At 39.0% G+C, this 18,810-nt stretch overlaps 1 protein-coding gene across 1 annotated transcript; it reads left to right on the top strand.

Annotated features, from left to right (window-relative positions):
- The first annotated feature begins 298 nt into the window (after positions 1 to 298).
- Positions 299 to 8,516, top strand: LOC118321990 (NAD-dependent protein deacylase sirtuin-5, mitochondrial-like). Its single transcript, XM_035653565.1, has 9 exons — positions 299 to 391; positions 1,574 to 1,686; positions 1,801 to 1,934; positions 2,794 to 3,019; positions 4,444 to 4,531; positions 5,260 to 5,313; positions 5,413 to 5,536; positions 7,050 to 7,165; positions 7,254 to 8,516. The coding sequence occupies exons 2-9, from the start codon at positions 1,584 to 1,586 to the stop codon at positions 7,324 to 7,326; spliced, it is 918 nt and encodes a 305-aa protein (XP_035509458.1). The 5' UTR covers positions 299 to 391; positions 1,574 to 1,583; the 3' UTR covers positions 7,327 to 8,516.
- The last annotated feature ends 10,294 nt before the right edge of the window (positions 8,517 to 18,810 follow it).

The raw sequence follows: 18,810 nt of genomic DNA, 5'->3' as shown, positions 1-18,810 counted from the left end.
TCGTTACAAGACTCCAGGTATACAAACAACACATATTATACAAGAACAAAATATAAATATATATATATAAAACTATAAAAGATATATAAAAGATCAAATGTACAGTTATACAGTAAAATAAACTTAGTGTATTCTACTATTGTACTTAATGCGTCGGTGTCAGGGTGGACAGCAAAGAACAAAGAATGTCATTGCACAGAGGAAACTTGTTTTCTTTTGCTGCACATGACAATAAACACATGCTCCCTCTGCTGGTTAACCCCTTTCTTCAGGAGAGGTTGTTGTTGTTGTTGTTTACCTCGCTGGCTCTGTTGATAGGCTCTTTCCCTGACAACCAACCCCCAAACACAGTTCCTGCTTCCTCCAGCTGACGGTCCTCCGCTTCTGACAGGTAGCTACCAAGCATTAGTAAAAACCTCAGCTTATCTCACGCACGCACACACAAAAAAAGACCCAACTCAGCCCCCGTAGCCTTTAGCCCCCCAATGACGTAACGTGAAGCTGTTGTTAGGAGCCCGTTACCGTGGAAACCGGCGCTAGCTCGTTAGCGTGCTAGCCTGCTGTTAGCTCGGCCGGCTAACGTCAGGCTGTGACTTCAGGAAGGTCCACGCTTGTTTTATTGTAGAAAAGCTGTGGTAGTGTTAATAGTGGTGTTTAATATGAATGAATTACAGAATGTGATGAAGTAGCACGCCAGCTGCGGTTGTTTATGTTGACTCTTAACTTGTTTTATGACCTTTAAAAGCTTTATAAAGCCGCAGTGACCTTCTGAGAACAAGGCTCAGGTTGGCTCACTAACTTAATCCTCTCATATCACTCCGAGAGTTTGGCCAACCTGAGCATCCGTGCTGTTTTTCTGAAAGATAAATACTTACCAAACGTTGAAGAAACCCGTGCTGTGTCCATTTGAGAGTATTTATAAGGTATTTTATAATCTGACTGGCCAAACAATCTCCTGAACAACAACAATGTCCACTTAGAAAGTAGTTTTTTTGTTCATTCAGATGAAGTAGGCAGCCAGAAGTGACATTTCTGACCCATCTGTTTGTCAAAGTGTATCATTATATCTTATATTGTCCCGGTCTATATTTTATTTAATATAATTATCTGTTGTGTTGTATCTGGAGCTGCTGCAGCCAAGTGAATTTCCCCCAGCGTGGGATCAATAAAGTCGTATTTTATCTTATTTTGCGATTATTTTGACATTATTTTGCGGTATGATTCACGATTAGTTTTAGGAATTATTATTTTTGCATTATACATTTTATTTTCACTGAAAATAACTATTAAAATCATGATGATACTGCTACAAAACAAAACCAAAAAAATGTTCTGTTAAATCTGGAGAACAAGCTTTGTAGTTCAGGGCTTCTCTTCAGAACTACAGAACATTATAATGTTTTTGTTTGCACATTTTACATTTATTAAAATGGCATCTTGTGCGATTCACATATTGCACATGGCCGTATTTCCATTTAGATAATATTTCGTTAATAATAACATTTCATGCAGCTCTGGTGATTACATGGGAAAGTCAACTGTGTTTGAATAGTGTCATATTTCTCTTCCCTAGTCAAAACCCAATGATTGTGCGCCAGGTCACCTGCAGAGGCGTAACCAACTCTCACCTGTATGCCCTCCTGAGAAGACCTCGGGTTAGCCAAGACATGGCCAGACCCAGTTCAGGTAGTCTTCGTTCTCTGCTGCTTCTGTTACGTCCTCTTCCTCAGGAGCAAATACCCGCATCCACGAGCTTTCATTACTCTCATTTCTTTGTGATGTATTTGTGTTTCTGCTCAGACCTGGCTGCATTCAGGGAGTTTTTCTCCAAAGCAAACAACATAGCCATCATCACCGGAGCAGGAGTGAGCGCCGAGAGCGGAGTCCCCACCTTCAGAGGAGCAGGAGGCTACTGGAGGAAATGGGAAGCGCAGGTGTGCAGCCGTGTTATTGTCTTATTGAACTGTATTGCATTATACTGACAGGTGGTTCTGTTATCTAGCCCTGTGGTTTCCAACCACTAGGGGTCGCCAACGCTTCATGGAGGGGTCGCAAGGCCTTCTTGATTTTAAAGCGTGTTAAGTATATACACAGTAGGCCTATATCTCAGCATTTGGACGACTTCTGTGAATAAATATAAAGCAAATTGTCTAATAGAACAATGACCAAGTGTTTAGAGTAATAGAAACATGTCAGTATAATGCAATACATACAAAAACTGAACATTAAAGCCTTTACAAGGGCTTATTGCAGGAATCTGGTATAAGACTGCATTAGCTTTAGCTAGGTATACCTAATAAACTGACTGCAATGAAGTGTACAATATTAAATAATGAATATGGTCCTTACATTTGCTTTTGTGAATCTTTAATATTTGTAAAACTGCAGGACAGCACTATGAAAAAGTTAATTTTACAATTAGTGTTGTTAAACAGTGATAATCTTTCACAAGGGGAAACTTTTTGCCCTGTAAACCCTGTAGGAAACTTAAATAACTCTTGAGTCTATACTCATCGAGCATCACAAGAGTTTTACTATGACAAAAAATAGTTCAGACTCAGAGAAGAAACTATCATACCAGATTATTATATTATTTCTGAAGCTGAGTGGAAACAGTGCAGATGAGTTTGTGCTCAGTTGTCTCTTTTGCCTTCTCTTGTGTCTTCTATTGACAGCCTGTTTGAGGTTATTTAGGGTGCTTTTCCAAGAAGGAGGAGCTTTAATGTTGATGATTTTCTAGGGAACTTTTCAATCAGCACAGTTTTTCTTTTTCCTCACATCTTCATCTTGTAGAAACTCGCCACTCCGGAGGCCTTCTCCAGGAATCCCTCCCGTGTTTGGGAGTTTTACCACTACCGCCGTGAGGTCATGCTTACAAAAAACCCCAACCCCGCCCACCTGGCCATTGCAGAGTGTGAGGAGCGCCTGAGCAAACAGGGACGCATGGTTACGGTCGTCACTCAGAATATTGACGAGCTCCATCGACGCGCCGGATCCAAAAACATCCTGGAAATTCACGGCAAGTAGAAAACAAGGGAAGACGCTTAATGTCAGCATGGATCGAATAATTAAAGAAATATATACTTAACTAGTCTATTACTCAAATAAGAATTATTTTACTTCCCCTACAGTCAGAAATCAGTGTTTCTTCTTGTTCCCACAGTGTGATGTTTGATTGATGTCTGTGCACAGTGTGACACTAGAAGGATGTTTTCACATTCATCTGCTGAAAGTGAAAAGTTTCTCTGAGCTCATTGAAAATCAGATTTTAAGGGGCGGGGCCTACGAGCATGATTTGTGACATAACAAATAGTTGATGTGTGTGGTAGGAACTTAAATCCATCTGTGCACAGACACTGAGAATCATCTTGTGTCCAGCAGGAAAACTTTAGGAATGAACATTTGCATTCTGGTCTTTTTAATGAAGAATTTCTTTCTTTCTTTCCAAAAAAAAAACGTATCAGACACACATTATTGTTCTAAACAGACTATTTGTATATATCTTTAAGAATTTTAAGTTTGATATTGGATTAATTAAAGTCGTTTTAGATTTTTTAGTTCTGCTTTTCAAAACAAGAAATTTGATGGCCATTTTTTACTATATTCTGACATTCAGGCCCTTATTTTATTTTTAGAATTAAATGTGAAAATAATTCTTGGTTTTTACATGTGCTCATCTCTTTGTGGTGACACTTGTGTTTTTTATAACTGCTGATAATTTGTCAATAGTTAATTCATTGTTTAGTCCATAAAAAAAATCTAAGAATTAGGAAAAATGTTTATAATTAAAGTTTGTAAAGACCTAAAAGTCTAAAATCCAATCATCTATACCGATATCGATATACCGGTCTTTAACGCCATATCGGTGCATAGCTGAAATAACTGTTGTAACTCATTTGTTTCTTACTTATGCAATAGAACATTTGAGAAATATCTCTTTGAATACCTACAACTATTTTAAAATATTTTGTAGGTTGTTTGCATTTTTATTTTATTTTCTAAGTTCTGTTTCACTGCGTTGCAGTTTTGCACAATTAAATTACATTCTGTAAAGCTAAATAAAGGCCCAGTCATGCAAAAACAAATCTATATTTATATGTATCATGAAACATGCCAGAATCTTAAAACATACCGTGATACAAAAACTTCATATCCCTGGTCCTTTTTTGCCCATATGGACGTCACACAGGTATGAAATTGTATTAATAATGATCTTAAAAAGTCTTAAGTTTAACCTGTTGAAACCTGCAGAACACCTGTTTTATGAATATATCCACTCAGGAGAAGCTGGAACTTACAAATGTTTGACATGTGTATTTGATATATTACACACAACAATGAATCAATCGTTGAAATAGTTGTTGATTAACTGTCTGTCCTCCGACTGATCAACTGATTGGTTGTTTCAGCACTAACCTGTTGTGTCTCGTGTTGTGATTCCAGGAAGTCTGTTTAAAACACGCTGTATGAGCTGCGGCCATGAAGCAGCCAATTACAAGAGCCCCATCTGTGCCGCTCTGGAGGGAAAAGGGTAAGAGCTTCATCTGGTGTCGTTTGGTGAATTGAACTTGGTTTTACCTCAACAATATGAAAATTTGTAATTAGAGATATTGATCACATTCATTTGAGCACAAAATGCCAGCAGGAAATAAAAAAAGCCCCGTTTCAGTCTGTCAGACATCAGGAGCTAAATAACACCTGATGACGCAGTGGAAGGGAAAATCTGAAATGTCACTTTAAAAGCCACTTATGTGACATTTAAAATTGATGTTTTTAATAGCGGAAATGTTCTACTAAGAAATGTAGTCTCTGCCGTGGGTAAAATGATGGAAGCCCTGTACTAAAATTATGAATTAATGTCAGAACTGATCATGTAATTCTGATCCCTTTTTCTATGCCCGTCCACTGTTCTCCAGTCATACAGGTGATGTAAATGTCTCACTGTGTTAAGCTTAAAGCAGCAGCAGATGAATGAATACAATAAAATTAACCAAAACCAAAAACACAAATTAAAATGTTTAAAAATCAACAGGGAATAAAAGTGTATTAAACATAATAATATATCTAACCTAAAATAGTTTGGATTTACTAACTTTAATGTATTTAAAATGAGCACTATGTAGTTCGGGCTCAGTATCAGTATTAAATCAAGTGAATTTGTAAGAAACAAGCTTTGTTTGAGGAATTTCAGGTATATCAGGGTGTAATTGCCCTTTTTTACTGACATCAAACGGCTTTTTTATCAAATTGCCTCCTCAGAGCTCCAGACCCAGACACAGATGACGCAGAGATCCCTGTTGGACAGCTGCCCAGGTAAGACACACTCATGTTCTCTTTTAGTGCTCTGCTCTTTTCAAATGAGGTTATTTGTTTTGACAAAGTGTGTGTGTGTGTGTTGTGTGTGCGTTTCAGGTGCGAGCAGACAGGCTGTCACGGTCTCCTGAGACCAGCTGTGGTTTGGTTTGGAGAGACTCTGGACTCAGACATCCTCACCCGTGCAGAGAAAGTGTTGGACAGCTGTGACCTCTGCCTTGTGGTACGTGTGTGTTTGTAAATGCGTTTTTATTACCTATTGGGGACCTTTTCTGGTGTAAAAATTTACCTTGTCGGTACCAGTCGTCCTCATGGGAACAGAAGACAGAGAAAGGGGTTTGATAAAGGCTGATTTTTAGTTGTATGTAGGCTCTACGTCGAGTCTAAGCCAGTGACCCACACCGTTACGAGCATTTATACCTGTGCGCTTGTCTGTCTGCGTTAAAATAACACAACCAAAACTGAAAGTCTGCCTCAACTCTCTCCTCAGTCGATCTCGTATTTTCCTGATTTTGTTCTCCCCCCCCACCCCCCGCCGCCCGTGAAACAAAAAGGACGAGGGAGTACAAGAGCGTGTCATGCAGCGAGGCAGCGTCCCATGTGTGCCTGTTTGGGTGTGTGAGGACACACTTGTCTGTGTGTGTGTATGTTTGAAGAGGGAATCTCAAACAGCATTATTAACTCGTCTGGGTTTTACATGAGTCACTTCCCATTCTCAGACAATGCACACACAAACCTGTCACAGCTGTTTGTGCTGCCTCAACATGTAGTTACATTTCTGGGAAGGAGAACGTCAGGTTATGGCGTAGAGTACAAGGTTACGCCATACCTACGCCATAGCCACGGTGTCAGTTTGACGCAGAAGTATAAATCAGGCTTTAGGCTGCCCACAGTGAATAAAGTCAGTGGGAATGTCCTAATAAGGATAGCTGCGTAAACTTGTGTGTGTTCATGAAATTTATATTATTGTAAAATTAAAATGTATAAAGTGCATCAATAATACTGCCAAATTCACTGATGTACATGGCAGTTTTATTCCCGCATTCATAAATAAATAAGGGATAGAATTAAAAAATAGGGATGTAGTGATACCACTTAGGACCAATTACAAGTAGAAGTTAAATTGCTCTTAATGTTGGCGAGGAAGGCTGTAATAATTCATCTTTTTGTAAGAAAATGGTAGAAAACAATCAATCTTCTTGGAATTAAGAGCATTTTGGAGGAAGATAACTAACTGAGCTGAGGGATTATTTAGTTCATGTACAACACCATCTTCAATACTTCTGTGCTCTGGTGATAAGATGAATGCTGTGTGTCGTGTCCCGAACCAATAATTAGTTGATGGTATTGTTTTGTTTTCTATGTTCAAATACAAGTAAAAGTACTAATATTTTGGTACATATGCTAATATCAGTACTTAATAATACCATTACAGTTCTAAAACTGACTTTGAAAACATGTTTTATGTTCATCACATATTCCTTACTTTCTGACTAACAAATGTGGACGTAAATGCTGCTAATGTTGTTGTAAAAGTTGCTTTGAGCTGTTCCAGACTGTTTATAAAAGTTTATTATATTTATTTTGCCATGATATTTGGAGGAATATTAAAGTTTTAGATGTTACATTTAATGCTGTATAAAAGACAAAAGAGAGCAGCACTCTGTCATTTATTATTAATATAGACATCCTCTTTCCTAAACTTATCTTAAACTCAATAAAATCCCACTCTGCAGGTTGGCACTTCGTCTGTTGTGTATCCAGCAGCCATGTTTGCCCCTCAGGTGGCAGCCAGAGGAGTCCCTGTGGCCGAATTCAACATGGAAAACACACCGGCCACCATGCGCTTCAAGTATGTTTGTTTACTGTCACACAATCACACACGTGCATCATTTTCAGCATGTTTACAGCATGGACGTCATTTGTTTCTTGTGTTTCAGGTTCCACTTCCAGGGCCCCTGTGGGACCATGTTGCCCCCCGCGCTGGCACGCCACGAGACTGAGCAAAGTTAAAAAAAGAGACCTGAACATCAGCTGCACACAGACCAGACTGTCTAACACTGGAGGACTTTATTGGTACAAATACCATAAATAATAGGTTGAATGCCCAAAATGAATGGGCTTCATGGGGGAAAAAGGCCAACAAATTGAAAAAGAAAAGGAGTTTACTGTTTGTTCACACACATAAATTATTATTATTAAATTATAAATAGTTAGAACTTTGGGCATTTAAGTTCTAGTTGATGCATTTTTAATTGTTTATTTTAAATTTATTAATATTGAACATTGTAGCAAATGTTATGATGCCAAATTACACCAGTGCTCTGTGTTGACTGCCAACATTTATAACAACATATTATAACTCCTTGCAAAATAATTAACCTTGCTGTTTATAGATATATAAATACATGCAGGCCAACTTCATCACTCCCTTTTCGTTAAATGCATGGCGACTGTCTGACTGTAGGGGGCAGTGTTTAGCTGCTGTTGTGTACCACTGCACCTCCAAAACTGACTCCTTCCAGAGGATCTGTAGGCTCTGCCTGGGATATGTGGTGTGTGTGTGTGTGTGAATTCAGTGTCTGAATTTATGGATTGTGATGAATACTGTGTATGATGCCTTCCAGTTGCCATGAGTAAGCTCCAGTTAAACCAGGGAAACCAGTGACTGTGCATTCCCACAGCCAGCCATGAGATGAAGAATTTGTGACGTGTATGTTGAGGTTTGGATTGAAAGAGCATATTCATATGAAATATATGTATAAAGAGTGTCTCTGCAGAGTGTCCTCGCTGTGTTTCTAAAATACTGCATGAGTTGCAAATGATGCAATCAGAAAGAGTTTATTACCGCAGTGTGTGGTAGCAGAGTGTGCATTAACTGTACAGTCCTCTATATGTTCTAGGCGGCGTTCTGCTTCAGCTGAAGATGGGATTGTGTCTGACACTTCTGTGCTTAGCCACAACCAACCCCCCACTCCTATTGTCTCAGTATAAACACACACTACACAGGCCGTGTCCAGTCCTGTGTTCATGTGCATTATGCTGCTGTCGTTTATAGCAGTGACTCCCAACCGGGGGCTATGTGGACAGATTGTGGAGTGGCTCACCCAATTTGTAAAAATAGACCATGGTGATTATGTAATATAAAATATGCACAAATATGTGTTGGAGGATAAAAATAAACACACAAATAGGATTACAAATTGGTGTGATGCTGATCCCTTTCTTTATAACCAATAAGCTACCAAACATCCCACCAACCTCAACACGACATGCTGCTGAAAGTATTGATTATATTTGGAAGATTGTCATTTGATTGTATATTAGCTTCAGTTGGATGCATTTTCAAGTCCTTTGTGAACAGGAGGAATGATTACAGCAACCATAGAGAGCTTTTTCGTAGGTCAACCCGGAAGTTAGCATCACCTTCCTTCGACAAAAATGTTTCCATTAGATTACTCCATGATAAAGTTGTGTTGTAAACAAAATTGTGTAATAATCTGTGAGGCCCAGACCCCAGAAACACTAACCACGCTGTTGCTAGCTATCTTAAAATCTATAAGTTGGAAAGAAAATGTGGTAAAAAATATACACACTAGGTCTATATCTCAGCATTTGGTTCAATACTGTGAAGAAAAAATAAATGTAATGTCTAACAGATCAAGGGCCAAGCATCAGGGACAAGAAAACACTGAATCTTCCAAAAAAAAGTTTGATATCTGATGATGAATTCATCAAAAAGTTTGTATGATTGTTAAAAAATAGAAACCAAATACATAATACAGACAGAATTAATAAAAAACTTCCTTTAACAGGAAAGAATCTGCTCATCCAAATGACTAATTTTACGCAAACTTCTTGGGTTAATTGTACAGTACTGAATATAATATGAAATATCTATAAAATATGTCACTTAGTCAGAGGTTATCAGTTTACTAAATGATAGAAAAGGGGTCCCTAGCTTAAGGTTTCATGTGGTTATAAACCAATAAAAACATGCCTATGAATGTTATATTTCTGCCAATATAGCCTCTAAGATCCACTTTTTAATAGTGTTAAATATAATCCAATTTAAAATCCATCAAACAGACATATGGAACATGACAGGGTCGACATAGGGGGTACTTTATAGGGGTACTTCATACATCTGACAGGGTTGTGGGGGCACACAAAAGGGTGGGAACCACCGCTTTATAGGTTCTCTGTTATTATAGGCAATGTTCTGCTTTGGCTGAAGATCTTATTGTTCCTGACACTTCCCTCCTTGACCACATCCCCCCTCCTCCCCCAGACTTCATCCATCATCTCCGCATAAACACACAGCGTGCTCCGGCCAAGTCCATCTCCCTAAACGCTCATTTGCAGTGGAGTGGCGGATGTCAACAGAGGTTATTAATATTTGGCTAATCTGATCCTGGTATTTGTATCAGCCGCAGGAAAATCTCATCGCACCACCTCATTCCCTCTCTTCTCCTTTCTCTTCCCTCCTCTGCTTTCTCTCGGGCTTCATTTTCGAGGTGCTGTTTTCCCTTTTCCACTTTCATCTGTACATCTGCCATGTGTGTGGTGTTTGAGACGCCATGCATCATCCCCCCCCCCCGACTCCCCAGCTACGCCTCCATCACCTGCTCATTAGAGAGAGGATGATGGTCCGACGGTCCCCCATGACTCTGCTCCAAAAATAACAGAGCCAATTTCCCGCCTGTTAGGCGGCGATTTCACACCAATCTGAGTTGTACTGCCAGCTAGGCCTGTCAGAGAGAGAGAGAGAGAGGAAGAAGGTGGAAAAGAAAAGCGACGCAAGGAAAAGAAAAATGTAGGTCAGAGTGTAATGTGTCTGAAAATACAAGTTCTTTATCCCATAAACACCCCGCCCTCATCAGTCAGCAGAGGTGGAACGAAGTCCATTTCTTAAGAACTCACTCGCATACAATTTTAGCTATTTTGGGAGACTGTTGCAATTTTAAAGTTTTAAATCCTGCACATAACCCCCCCCCCCAAAAAAAAAACAAACAAAAACAAATTGTAGTTTTTACACGTTATTTTCTTGCAGCTTTTAAACAAACAAAGTACAATTTGTTGATAAGCAACTTTTAAGATTGCTGGAAGGCAAATAAAAAAAAATCTTTGGACAAAGCCAGGCTAGTTGTTTCCCTTTGCTTTAAGTCTTTATGCTAAGCTAAGCTAATTGGCAGCTGGATCTATCTCTCAGCAAAGACAGCAAATATACATAATTTCCTAAAAATATGGTACTATTCCTTTAATCTAGTCTAGTTCAGTTTACTGCTTTATTAATTCAGTTTATAATGTGTAAATTTAGTTTAATAAATGTGTGAGCAGTAAAAAGGGGACCAACAGCACAGTTTTTGCCGCAGGGCTCAGTCCATGTATGATGTACTCTGTGTTTTACTATCAGATATACTTCCTTAGCAGATTATGGTTTTATGGCAAAACATATTATGATGTATTTACAAAATAAGATCAAATAAGACACTAATTAGTTACTCTTCTAGTTATATTACTTTTCTGCTACTCCCTACAAAATTCGTAATTGTGTCTTCTTTCCCCAAAATCATTTTTTTTTTTGTTAAAATCAAAGTAATGTGAATATTTCTAGCCGAATGTTTTCATCTTCCAAAATAGTGTCCTCCACAATTACAAAAATTAATCTAAGGATGTGATTGAATTGTTGGACTGATTGAATCAGTAGGACATGACAACAAAAGTAAGGTTGTAACTAATTATTTTTTAATAACTGTAATATTATTACTAACCTTCATCAGTGAGTAGTTAAACTACTAGTTACTGGGGAAAGTAATATTATTACTGTAATATTATTATTAGTATAATATTCCCCATCCCCAACACAACCACAAACAACCCTGATTAGTTGGACTTCTTAATCACTTTAAAATGCAGGACTTTTACTTGTAATGAAATTTTATTTTACATTATTGTATTTCTAAATGTTGTTGAGGCCTTTATCTGTAGGATTTAGGAATATCTGACCTCAGTGACTCCACGTGGTCGTAAAGAAAAGACACTATGGCAGAGAATGAAAGGCTGGAAACCACACAGCCTGCACCTTTTTTCCACCAGGATTGTCTATAAACACTTACACCACCAAAATAACTTGCTATATGCTAGATAATTCATCACATGGGGGCTTAAATGAAGGATTTTATGTGTGTATTTCTCCCTCCTTGGTGTTTGTGTGCGATGTAAACCAGTGTGAATTCCTTTATAAAATGATGGTGGCCTAGAAGAAGTGTTGCAATGAAAAGAAGAATTACAGCGTCCTCTCTTCAGCCAAGGCCGGAGCGAGGTTACGGTAAATATCTCCATCAATGTCACAGTGTCACCAGCAACCACGTCAGTACGGTTATAACCCCACCCGCCTCACGCCACCAGTTTTATGAGCTGTGCGCCCGCATTTGACCTCTAATGGACAGGGGCTTGTGTTTGTCTGCGAGCAGCTTGGAGGATGGAAGCAGTGTAGCTGATTTCCCAGAAGTTTGTCAGATTTATTTTGTACAAACATTTGAAAATATTTCATTAGTATTTGTTCAGAATTATCACCTCGGGCCGCATGTTTGGCTTTGTGTATTTCTGTAGCCATTAGGGTCGTTAAAAGGAGAGAAAATAAGATGCAAAGCGACAGTGGATCATGAATAAAGTTTATATAGTGTGATATTTAAAAAGCAAATGAGTGCACAGAGCATTTATGTCCTATTTTGATCAATGTAGATGTTCATATTCCCACATCACCGGGGACGTACCGCAGCTAATGCCAACACCTTGGGATACCTCGATTAAATGTACAGTATGTGTATGTATGTATGTGTGTGTGAGTGTGTGTGAATAATTTGTCTCCCCACACTTTCTCGTTCAGCCGACAGAAATTCCAATTAGAGAATCTTTCCCTCCTTCTTCACAAACTGGAGCATCATATTTTATTCATTCGTTTGGCAAACTGTGAAAGTGAATTAACTTTTGAGCCACGATCCCACAGACGCCCCCATCCCTCCATCCACCAACACACCTGAAACTCTCAGAGCTATTGATTTTTAATTCACTCTCAAGAAAACTTTACTTTATTCATTCTGGAGAGCGAGAGAGAGAGATAGAGAGAGGGAAAAAAAACACTTTAGCCAGAGGATCTGCAGTATGACTGTGTGGGATATGTGTATATTTCTCTTCTTGTGAGGACAAAGTGGAAGGATGGTGTTATTCATCACATTGAAACCTTAATGATTAAACAAGTTTAATGAATGAATTAGCCTCAAGGACAGTGATCAGCATGTTTTAATATTGTGCGCAAGCAATGCTCGTATACACACGTCTGCGCTCACGTACCTGTGAGAATATTCATTGACTAAACTTCAGTGATTTTCAACCTGCTTTGTAGACTCATTAAATGCTGCGCTCAGTAGATACTGAAGACTTTCTCTTCTCTTTTGGTGCTAAAACTGTGTGGGAATAATTAGAGAGAGGAACCTGCATTGCAGAACCAACGCAAAGACGATGATGACACATGGACGTCGTACAATACAACATTGCTCGGGAAATTTTCAATGTTTTAAAAAGCTATCCCTGTGTGACAAAGCGGCTCTATTTCACTATGGGGGAGAATGAGAGGAGAGCACTGGTTTTGGTGAGGCGTGTCCTTGAAGTAAGCGGCGTATGTTTGTTAGTGGCCATTCACGCCGCTGTTCAAGTAACTCCCCAGAAGATGGGTGGGCTTTGTATCATTACAATGTGGGCAGTATAGGCAAATAAACAATGTTTATCTTCCCTCCAGGTTGCACCCAGAGCTCCCCGCTCATTTGCCAGCTCTAGGGTTGTTCGAACTACAGATTGTACTTCTGCATTCTTACATGCCCGTCGCCAGGGAGATAAAAGTGATATAGATCTTAAGTTAGCAAGTTACATCTGATAGCTAATGTGAGCAAAATGGAAGCTAATTAGCTAACTAACAATTGATGTAGATTAGCGAGCTAGTTGTGACTATATTGTTTATCTTTTAACCATCTTCAAAATGTGGTGTGGCCCAGTGCATTCTGGTTATTTAAGGTTTTCTACCATTCGAGCAAAAGGGAATAACACAGCCCTTTGTCTCTGTTTTCTATGATCATGTAGGGAAAATGTAAAACATATATGCATCTTTCTACTGCAAAGACAGCCCAGTTTTACTAATAGACCAGCTTTCTAGTGGTGAAATACCCATTTAATGGACTCCCTGGTCCTAACACTAACCTTAACCTCCAAACAGCCCTTTGGAAAGGTGAGGACAGAACAAAACGTATTCACTTTTCAAAATGCCTTCACTATTTAAACATTTCTTCCAAAAATGTCCTTCCTTTGCAAAAATGTATTTAATTTCCTAAATGTCCTCTCTCTCCACAAATGTCCCCTTTTCAAAATTGTCCTCACGTTCCAAAACCGTCCTCACTTTGAAATATATCCTTACTTTGCCAAAATGTCCTCATGTTCCACAAAGTAAAAAAAAAAGTGGGGACAATTTCCAAATGTCCTGATGATCCAAATTTTCAGAAATGTCGCTGCAGTGCAAAGACATGCATTCAAAAATGTCCCTACTCTCCAAAACTGTCCTCGCTTTTCAAAATGACCTCACTTTCAAGGTCTACTAATCAGATTGGTCCACATACAGATAGAGGTTCAGGAGCGCGCACACACACACACACACATACAGAGGCTGTTTACTGGCTCTACCATGGTAGAGTTGAGCTAATGTGTTGCTGTGGGAACTAAGATGTGTGTAGCGCCTCAGCAGAAGGAAGCCTGCAGCACTGCTACTGTATACACACTTCCCACATCATTTCTCACACACTGTTGAGCAGTAAAGGGGCGCATGAGCCTCTGCACATACACTCGTGTACTTGGACATTTATCTCCAAAATGTCAACTTTTCATCTACTGAGAAAATAGTCTTGTTAAAGCTCTGTGATTATTGATATGAAACACAGAGAGTTTCTTGACTGCAGCTCTACAGACATGAGCGCTTTGCAGGGATGTTTTCTTAATCCTGTATGTCTGACCATTACTGCCCACACCCACAAACATTCTGACCATTCGCGCCTGCACAGTAGATATTTTGTGTCTTCTCCTGTCCTGCAGGTGTAAATATGTTATTTTACTGTGTCAGTAACAACTAAGAAATATCTCCAAATGTCAGACTTGCTTTGCTTTGCTTTTGTTTGGCACTAGCTAAATCCCAGGACCAGCAATCAAAATTGCCCACTCCTGTGAGATTTGCGTTGGGTCTACAGACCGTTTTAGTCTCTTAAAGGTCATTTTAGTTTGGTTTTACAGCACATTTCTGTCTGATAAACCCACTGCATGCTACCTGCAGCAGCATCAAACAGGAGTCTGAGACCAAACCAGAGCTAAAATGAGAGCGAATATCAGACATTCATCAGGTGGACACAAATTTGACTCCTGGAGGATTATAATGTTGCTATGTTTCTGTAACTGTGTCGGCAACTGCTACAATTTTAGCCAAAACAACTTAATTTAGTGGCATCTAGAAGTTTCAGATTGCAACTAACTGAACAACCGTCTGCGTCTGAATCTGATGACCTGGGAATGAGAGCGGGCTGTGAGGTGTGTAGGAGAAACTACGGTGGCCACGAAACTCGCAATAGACGCAAGAGGCCCGATTTACAGCCAGTGTTTGGTTTGTCCGTTCTGGGCTACTGTAGAAACATGGCAGACTCCATGTAAGGCGACACGCAGCAGAGTAAAAGCACAATGACTTGATCCTACCAACAAGTATTGTGTTGTTGTATATAAGCTGTCTTCTTTCATTTTGTGCTATAGAGTCCTACTGTTTTAAATAATATTAAATACACATTAAATGATGCCTACACTGTCTACACTGGTGACATGAACACACACACTGCATCTTTATTTTTGTGTCACACTCACTATTGTTGCTGCTCAAAAACTCTACAGTAGCTACCAATTGTGGATAATTTCGTCTGCTGATATAATAGTCCCCTAACAATAAGTGCACTATTATCCTCCAGGTTTGAGTAATATTTATTAAATATTTCTATCAGGCTACTGTTTTAGGATATGTTATTTTAGTTTTACTTTAAGTTAACTATTATATTGTGACCCAATTTGTATATTCCAGTTCGTATAGAACCAGTGGGCTTGGAGTGAGGGCTACAGACAGGGCAGGGCTAGGGCAGTCTAGGAATATTAAAGACAGACAAATACTATCTAGTTTTTGGTATTCTATGGAATTATTGACTAATATTTCAAAAAACTCTGCCAGAATTGGTCCCCAACAATTATTAATCAAACTAATATAATGGATGACTGTTTCTCAGTATCAGAGGATTTAGAAATACTGTGTCAAGAGTTCAAGCCCTCTCCAACCAGCCAGCCCATCCAGAAAAAGATTTGTATCACCAGAAACTTCTTTTTTTCACACTTTATTTATTCAACTTAGATCAATTATATTTATCTGTTAAGTATCTCTCGTGTGGTGTATTGAGGATTAATATGCACACTTAAATTTTCCTAGATTAGATTTGGTGGGAAATGCTGACAGTTCTTCTCTCATGGAATATCAATGTGTGTGTTTTAAGAGTCGGTAAAAATACTCTAAGTGGACCTTAAGTTTAGAGTTTTTTTTGTTTTTTAAAAATCTTTACCTTGAGTTTGTATTAGGAATAGCTGGAACTATTGTTAAAAAATACTTATTTGCTCTCTTGTCGAGAGTATAGTACGAGAAGATTGATACCACTCTCACGTCTGTTCGGCTAAATATGAAGCTTACAGTTAGCAGAAATGGTTATCTTAGCTTAGCATTATGGAAGTTGATTAACAGAGGGAAACAACTAGCCTGGTTCTGTTCAAAAGGTAACAAATCCCATTTGTTATACTCGTACACAAACTGATGCATGTTAATGTAGTCTAGTTAAAGTTTTGCTATCATTTATCTGACTTACATCTGACTATATATATATACATGCTTATACTTATTTTTAAACTTTCAATCTTCGTTCAAAAGTCTGTTGCATACAATAGATCAGAGCCTAAAGCCAGTTGTAGGCTATCTGTACGGAAAAAGTAAAAGAGGTAGAGGTATATAATGGATGTAGTTCTTTGTGAGGTTTCTAAGTTTGTTGCAGCTGGATTATGCTGTAGCTTCGCCATCTTTCGGTAGTCCTTGACATCGCCACTTCTGGCTAATCCAATAGATGAAGCAATAATGTGAGGCGGGCTATTTGTCAGGTTTCTGTTACTGAAAATTCATCCACCTTGGGGGGGTAAATCGGCACCAGCATTTTTCCTTAATATCCATAATACTTTAATGTCTTTAATGTCATTTTTTTTTAATAGGTGACTTTATATATTACAATACCTCTGTACATGTTGCCATGAAGGGAAAATTAGCTATAGAGAGCTGAATACATTTTTTTATTACAGATTGTATTAACATGTTTTATTTCTGGTGTATTATATGGGCCTTTCCAGAGATTGAGCTCCCACTTCTGCCAGCCAGCCTTCTAAGTGGCTTGAGGAACTGCAGGTTTTGTTATTCGCGCGTTGTCTGAATATTGTCAGGTCCACGGAGAGAATATAACTCAAATATTTAACTGCAGCAAGAACGTAGAGACCTATGGTATCCGATTTTCCAATGTTTTCGTCCCGTTCCAAGAAGTCTGTCATATTTGTTTAATATATCCGCCTCACAAACCCTACATTTGTCTTATATAATTTTTGGTTTGTTCACGTGAATAAATTCAGCATAATCTTGTGTCATCTTCTTTGCTCCTGCGTATATACCAAAACACACATTCTCACGAGCCTGTTCCTCTCTATCTAACTAGATCCTGTCTTCTCGAAAACCAGACAGCTTGCTGACTGCTCCTGGAATGACCATCGGATCTGCTTGTCACTTGTACATCCTCCCCGTCATTTCCTGCCTCTTCTCTCCTAACCATCTATTCTGTCTGGCAACCTTCTTCCTTTGTAATCTCTCTATCTCTCCTTGTCCATCTTTGTCCCTTAATCCCTCCTTTATGTGTCATGGTTAGTCCAATTAGAGAATGATCCTGCTGTTAATATGTCTTCTTGTCCTAGGGGTGAAACCACAAGGGATGGTACAAGGGAGCTGAGGAAGGAAGTGGGTTGGGTCTCTAAATCTATATAGAGTGGGTTTTCAACTTAAAGTATAACCTAAGCGGCAGCAGTAGCAGCTTAAGAGTTGCTATATAATATGAGAGATTCGTAGTCAATGATGAGGGAAGTATATTGCAAGAAGATGTAGAAGGAGCGAGAAAGCTTTGGCTTACGAATATAAAATTTGCTCCGATCAGTCAGGGATTAGTGCTTCCTGGAGGAATTTTCACTCCAAAGCACCAATCCATTGGGGCGATTGTTGGAAGCAGCACCAGCCTTCTAGTCCATTTAAATTTCAGTTAAACCCTGCCCAACCAAAGTAAGATAAGACATAAGATGCATGTATGTTTGCACCGCAATCATACAGCAACCACACCAATTTATGACACCACACAACACACACACCACACACACACACTGGTAGCAGGCAGAAGGATTCAAGCCCACGGTGAGTGCGGAAGTGCAGAAATAGAGACTGAAAGGAAAACGGATGTGGTAACTCCTGACTGAGCTTAATCCAGAGTGTAGAAGCTGTGTGTTTTGGTCCTGTCATAATTGTAATAGAAACACACTGCAAGATGCTAACCAATGCATCCATACCCACACACTCTCACTCCTCTCTGCTCTCTCTCCTCTCCATCTCTCCTCAGTCTCTCATCTCCACGAAGCACACACACACACACACACACACACCCACACAGCACCACTGAGCCTCATTACCAGCAAGATTACTCCAGCACCGTGATCCTGCTAAGGCCTTGTTAACAACACTGTTGCTGCAGGCAAACATACACACACCCCCTCGAGATGAGGGTGCTAACAGAATAACTGTTGTCGTAACAAAAAAGAAAAACAAGGGGAAACCATCTTCAACCCATTAAAATATGGCTGACATTCACATATAATAGTTTGTCACCCTGTCTGATGGAAAAATGGAAATCAAATCAACTTAATTTGGTGATTTTTGAAAGGCTGTGTTTATAAGACTTTTGGTCAGCAAGGGGGTGGGCAAGAAAAACATGAAACAAGTTGTACAGACACGTGCAATGTCGCTGGCCAAAAAGACTAGTAGTGTCCCAGAAATTGATTTGAGGCTTATGTTTGTCCTGTGATGGTTGGAACCGGTAAATGTAAAAGTAATGACAAGCAGGCTCTGAGGTAATTTCACCTTAATATTAAATTGTTAAATTTTAGGAGGATCTATCCTATCTAGAAATGGAATAATCAATATTCATATGTTTGTTTTTATCCAAGTGTATGATCATACCTGAAATTAGGAATCTAAATGTGTTTCGTCACTGTAAATTCAGGGGAAATCAAGCTGTTTTTATTTACAGA

The sequence above is a fragment of the Morone saxatilis genome, unplaced genomic scaffold, assembly GCF_004916995.1.
Source record: "Morone saxatilis isolate NCDOM2014 unplaced genomic scaffold, NCSU_SB_2.0 Contig12, whole genome shotgun sequence".
In the NCBI taxonomy this organism is placed as follows: domain Eukaryota; kingdom Metazoa; phylum Chordata; class Actinopteri; family Moronidae; genus Morone; species Morone saxatilis.
Note: the sequence above shows the minus strand (reverse complement) of the source record. Positions and strands in the feature narration are given on the sequence as shown.

What these genes read in the sequence shown, in the direction of transcription:
- LOC118321990 (XM_035653565.1), top strand. Translation starts at nt 1,584, where the DNA reads ATGATTGTGCGCCAGGTCACCTGCAGAGGCGTAACCAACTCTCACCTG. An exon ending in GCCGCTCTGGAGGGAAAAGG is followed by an intron (nt 4,532 to 5,259) that starts GTAAGAGCTTCA and finishes TTGCCTCCTCAG; the next exon opens with AGCTCCAGACCCAGACACAG. An exon ending in CCTGTTGGACAGCTGCCCAG is followed by an intron (nt 5,314 to 5,412) that starts GTAAGACACACT and finishes TGTGCGTTTCAG; the next exon opens with GTGCGAGCAGACAGGCTGTC.